The 6000-nt window shown below is 55.0% G+C and overlaps 1 protein-coding gene across 1 annotated transcript in view; it reads left to right on the top strand.

The window, feature by feature from the left end:
- The first annotated feature begins 1192 nt into the window (after window positions 1–1192).
- PAX3 (paired box 3) overlaps window positions 1193–6000 on the top strand; it is a 96017-nt gene continuing 91209 nt past the window's right edge. Inside the window, 4 exon segments of the mRNA XM_021703108.1 lie at window positions 1193–1277; window positions 2573–2808; window positions 4161–4290; window positions 5419–5553. Of these exon segments, the coding sequence (XP_021558783.1) occupies window positions 1193–1277; window positions 2573–2808; window positions 4161–4290; window positions 5419–5553 (586 nt within the window).

The raw sequence follows: 6000 nt of genomic DNA, 5'->3' as shown, positions 1-6000 counted from the left end.
GCGGCATTGGGGATCTATACCTCGAGATTTAGAGCTGCGGCTTCCCAGAGTGGGTTTTTCAATCAAGAAGAGACAGTTTTCTTCTCCCTCCTCCCCCCAGACTTCAACTCGTGAGTCTTAGGGCCTCCCCATGGCTGCCTAAGCTTCACACTACTCCTGCTCCCAGACTGAGAAGACAAAAGCACTTATCAGCACACCCTGGACTCCTCCTGGGAGGAACCCCACCGGGAGGCCCCCTACAACAAACCTAGGCCAAAGGGACATTGACCAGAGGAAGGAAGGCTACACACCTCCGGGGGGCTCCCAGTGCCTTCTTATTGGAATTGCGCCCCCTCCCGTGGTAGTAAACCAAGAAAGATGAGAGAGAGAAAAGTCACAAGTAGAAAAATAGAGACATAGACAAGGAGATGGGATGAGAGCAATAGAGTCAGAGACAGAGAAAGACACAGAGATACACAGCAAGAGACAGAGACAAAGAAATAGGAAGTCAGGGAGAGAGTGACACACGTAGAGTGAGAAAGAGAAATAGGGACTCCTCTTCTCTCTGCTGTTGCCATCTCCCTCGGACTGTCTCTCCCGGTTTCCACGGGTCAGCCCTTCTCTTCCGGGGAAGGGGCGCAGCGTGGGTCCCTCTCCGGGCCGGCCAAGGCCTTGGCACCGCCGCGGATGGGAAGAGAAAGTGGCCGCTGTCGCCCAATCAGCGCGTGTCTCCGCCACCCGGGACGGTCTCCCCGTCGGCCAATCGCAGCTCAGGGCTCCTGACCAAGCTTTGGGTGAAAGAACTAATAAATGCTCCCGAGCCCGGATCCCCGCACTCCGTGTCACGACGGGAGGAGACTCAGGCCGGCCGCGCTCCCGCCCCCACCCCCCTCCCTGGCTCGTCGCGGCGCTCGGAGCCCCCTCCCCAGCGCCCCCCGCCTCAGGGCCTCTCGCTCAGACTCGCACCAAACTTTTCCGCCCTGGGCTCGCGATCCTGGACTCTGGGGCCTCCCTGCCCGCCCCTTTCCCCGGTTCCTTCTCGAGCCTCGCTCTGGACTAGCAGTCCTCCTCCCCGCGTCCCTCCTTCTCTCTCCAGCCTTTCTGGGGAGGGGCTCTCCACGCTCCGGGGAGTTTCCAAGGGTCGCCAGCGCCGCGCTTGCCTTTCTATTTCGCCTTCACCTGGATATAATTTCCAAGCGAAGCTGTCCCCAGGATGACCACGCTGGCCGGAGCTGTGCCCAGGATGATGCGGCCGGGCCCGGGGCAGAACTACCCGCGCAGCGGCTTCCCTCTGGAAGGTAAGGGAGGGCCTCAGCGCCGCCCGGAGCCCAGGGGGGTAGCCGGGCTGCTCCACTCTACCCAGGGTCTCCACCGGCTTCTTCAGCGTGCCCAGGGAACCCATTCCCTGGGCACTCCTACCCCAGGAGGTAACAGTCGGGGCGAGATTGCCACTCGATTTACTCCCTGCAAAGAGAGCGCAGTTCTTTCTGCAAAGCCTCGCAGAGCCTGGCGGCCAGGCCTGCTCCAGGCCGGTCCACTTTCTTCTGCTGTTTTGGAAATGCTCTGGTGGGGAAGGGATGAACCCGCTCCTGAGCACCAGAAAGCAACTTCTCCGCATTTTGTCCACCGTGAGGCATCTCAAAATTGCCCCGGCAGCAACCATATTTGCTAAGCTCTTGTTAGTTCCGACAGAATCTTCTTGCCGCTGCAACGGGTAATAGCAGGCACTCAGTGGCATCGTGCTTGGAATTTTTAGTATTAATTGATTAATTAATTAGAGTTCCATTCATCTCAAGTGGCCTCTCGAAGTTTCCATAACTCTTCGGGGGTTAGTCATCCAGAAGGGACTCCCAAGGCAGGAAGCCTTGCAAGCCCGCTCGAGCCCTTCTGGAGAGTTTACCAGGTTGGAGCGCCCGAAGGGGATGCCGATCCACTTGGCTGGCCCTTCAGGCTGGGTCTAGAGTAGAATGTCATAGCCAGAGCGTGAATGGAGGTGAAGGGGTCTGTGAGCAGACCTGGCTGTCGGCTCTGTCCCAAGGTGTAACAGGTGACATGCGCTGCCACCTGAGGCCTCCTTTCGGGACCCTCTTTGACCTTTGGCAGCTCCACTCTTAGCCAGATGCCCCAAGGGCTGTCAATTCCTGCAAGTCCCTTAGTAAGGGAGCGGTTCCAATTGAGCAGGGTTTGGTGGGAGCGGAGTTTCTGAAGGCCAGCGTCTGGGTAAACTTTTCTCTCTGCCAGGATGCTGTTTCTTGAGCAAACCTCAAGATACTGGCCGCAGGGTCTCCCCTACACCCAAAGTTGCCACTTTCTCCTCGCCCAAAAGGAAGACAGTTTCTCTGGGGCAAGTTATTTTGCCCTCGTTGCTCCCTTCACACAAGATTATGTGCCCCGAAATTGCTCAATAATTTGAGCAGATGTGATTGGAAAAGCGTCTGTGGGTGGCAGCCGGTTGTCGAGCAGTTTCAGTGCTGGGCTGTAACATGCCGATTGTGGGAAAGAGTGCGAAATTAGGTGGGCTCATGTTTCCCGCTGCTCTCTGTTCTCCCGCAGTGACTTTCCCTTTGCCTCTCTTTTCGCCTTCTGCTCCCAGTGTCCACTCCCCTCGGCCAGGGCCGCGTCAACCAGCTTGGCGGCGTGTTCATCAACGGCAGGCCGCTACCCAACCACATCCGCCACAAGATCGTGGAGATGGCCCACCACGGAATCCGGCCCTGTGTCATCTCCCGCCAGTTGCGTGTGTCCCACGGCTGCGTCTCTAAGATCCTGTGCAGGTACCAGGAGACTGGCTCCATCCGTCCTGGTGCCATTGGTGGCAGCAAGCCCAAGGTGAGCGCGGGGGCCTGGCCCTGGAGGCCTTCGGGCCTGTGGTCTCCTGGGTTAGAGAAGATGGGGCAGGGGACAAGGACTATCATCTGGGGCCTTCCAAGGAGTTATTTTTCAAGGGGCCTATGGTGTGTGTGGGTGTGTGGTGGGGGTGGGAGGATTCGGTTGCTGCCTGGCCCGCTGCTCCTCCATAAATGCTAAGGGAAAACTCCAGCCTTTTTGCAAAGGAGATATTACAGCATTTTAAAAAATGTGCCGGAACCCTAGAATACTCATCGAATTATTTTAATAAGCAAACCCCTAAAGCAAGCAGCTGTTTGTGCCCACCTGTTGCTGGTTTCTTCCCCAAGAGTCTTCCCAGCTCCCACCCACTGCACTGCCCTTGCCAAACCTAATCTAAGGAGCCACTTTTGGTTTTCTAATGGTTTCTCTCCCACCTTCTGTCCCCAATCTCCTCCAGTCCAAATTGTCTTCAGGGAGTCAAAAACTGGGTGATTTGTTTTCTTTGTAATGAGCGGAGATGACTTGGCATTTAAAAAGCAGTTTGGTACTATCCTCAAATTATTTTGGTTCCTTTTAAAAAATGAAAGAGTCACACTGGCTAAGGCTCAGTGGGAGGGGATTACACAGGGTCTGTCTTTTCTTCTCCATGTGGGGAAAATCCAATATAATTTTCTAGTTGCCACAAGGCAAAATCAAAAGGAGGGTTCTGGTAAACTGAAGACTTCCAAACACCCTGCTCCCCATCCTCCCTCCCTCCCTCCGCCCCAGATCCCCTTGCAACCTCTCCAAGAATCTCTGGAAACTACTTTTATTGAAAAAAAAAAAAAGAGCTATTCTCTCAAATTATCCATATTTGTTATCCACTCTGATTATTTTTTTTAAAACCCATATAATCAGCTTTTGCATTTCATTCTGTTCTTCAATTTAGCTAAAATCTTGTGTTTTTTGGGGGAGAAGTACAAGTTGCAGATCTAACTTGAATATTGCTTCTCTTTCAAACACTCCCCTTTTTAGTTTCGTTTTCATGTTGTTTCTGTGTAAGGAGTTGACTTTCTTTCTTTTCAGGGATCAGAAAGTACACCATCCCCCCCACCCCAAGTTGTTATAATTCTTCCTTTTTTATCCTGATTGTCCAAGCTTAACTAGGGAGGAAGAGGGTCCCCAGGGCTGGGGCGATCTCACTTCTACCCCTTCCTAAAAGTAAACTTCAGAGAGTTGGGGTCCTTTTGCTGACAAGGGGGTCTTCCCTGGGGGTGCAAGCTGGAGCATCGCGATCCGCCTGGAGGCGGTGGGGCCACCACATTTGGCCCAGAGTACTGGGTACCAACGCCTGCCTGCCTGTTCTCTTAAAGCAGGTGACAACGCCTGACGTGGAGAAGAAAATTGAGGAATACAAAAGAGAGAACCCGGGCATGTTCAGCTGGGAAATTCGAGACAAATTACTTAAGGACGCTGTCTGTGATCGAAACACTGTGCCCTCAGGTACCAGGCCCATTAACGTCTTCCTGAGGTGCAGCCGTCAGACGCTATTCCCCGGGCGGGTCATCCGAGCCACAATCACCCCAAGATCGATCTGGGCGATCGGGAGGCAGCCCCTCCCGGGGCCCTGAAATAGTCACGAGCCAGACCCGCTCTTGGTGTTTTACCGAGAGGGGGCTGAGCTGCTGGTCCTGGGGTTGAGAGACCTCCAAGGGCTCCCCAAAGAGGATTTCTGTCGAGGAGGCAAAGGCAGGAAACGCAAGGCAGAGGCCAGGCGTCTATTAATATTGATGCTCCCTTTTAAAGAGAAACAAATGTTTTGGTAACCCCAACCGAAGGGAGATGGGGCTGCGCCAGCTGAGGCTCTGCCTTGTGTGCAAAGGAGGGGAGGTTTCGGCAACGGCCCGGATTTTTCCCGAGAGTCCCAGGGACCATCCGGCGCCCCCGGCGGCCCGGGAGGGAGGAGGAGGTGGAGGGAGAAGAGGGGCGAACGCAGGGGCGAGCGCGAGGGCGCGCGGGAGAGTTTGTTTTTAATTAAAAGGAAACTCCCTTTCCCCCCTGCGAGAACGAGATATTTCAGAGTATGGATTTGTTTACCAGACGGGAATCTGGAAAAAATAAATGGGGGAGAGTGCATTTTCTTTTGATTTTTTACAATAGGAAACGATTCAGCAGTTGAAATTTAAACCCTTTATAGCCTCAAAAAAAAAAAAAAAGTTGAATTGCAGGGGACGGGTCTGCTGTGGTTCTTCCTCCCTTAACGCGGACCGCGGAGGCCTAATACCCAGGTGGTGGTAGGGGATGCTGGGTGGGCTGGCCGGAGAATTCTCTTAGATTGGAGACCTAGAGCCCCGTCTGTAGAGTGAAAAAGGGAAATGCTTCTCACCGGGACGAGAGGGCCAGAGACCGCAGTTGCCGGGTCTAATTTGGAGGTGCGGATTGCGGGGTGGGGGGTTAGAGTGGGAGGTTGAAGGGGTGGTAGAAGGTCGAGGATGCCCCAAGATGCAGGAGGAGACAGGGGAGTTGTGCAGGGCAGCCGCTCTAGGGTCCGGGCTGGGGGTTCGGGGGCTCCTTCCTGCACAGCCTGGTAAGGCTCAGTCGTCCGCGCTCCCACCCTCCTCCCGCCTCCAGTGAGTTCCATCAGCCGCATCCTGAGGAGTAAATTCGGGAAAGGCGAAGAGGAGGAGGCTGACCTGGACAGGAAGGAGGCCGAGGAGAGTGAGAAGAAGGCGAAACACAGCATCGACGGCATCCTGAGCGAGCGAGGTAAGCCGCGGCGCGCTTGGGCAGCGCGCTCAGGGCCCCGCGCCTCGGCGACATCCGCGCTCTGACGTCGCGGGCCTGAGCGCGCGGGCCAGCCTCGGCTCGGGTCAAGGTCCCTCCTCGCTCGTATCCACTGCACCCGGGGAAGAGCATTCAAGTGAAAGACCAGAGACGCACTTGAAATTAAAACAAAAATCTCTTTTCTTTCTTTTTCTACTTTGTAAGTCTTTCTTCTGCACCAGCCTCAGCCCCTCGGAGTCTAGAACTGCGAACTGCGGTTTGGTGCAGGGCTACCCTCTTGCCCTCAGGTGTACGGGACCGGGCGCTTGAGGGGCTGGGGACAGTCTGTGAGCCTCCGGGAGTTGAAGGAACTTTTGTGCCCTAAGGAAAAGCCCAGATCTTCAGAGAGGTTCCCATTATTAGAGAAGGGGTGGGGAGAGAAGGACTCAA

Source organism: Neomonachus schauinslandi, chromosome 3 (genome assembly GCF_002201575.2).
Source record: "Neomonachus schauinslandi chromosome 3, ASM220157v2, whole genome shotgun sequence".
NCBI lineage: Eukaryota > Metazoa > Chordata > Mammalia > Carnivora > Phocidae > Neomonachus > Neomonachus schauinslandi.
This window is presented reverse-complemented; position numbering and strand designations above follow the sequence as displayed.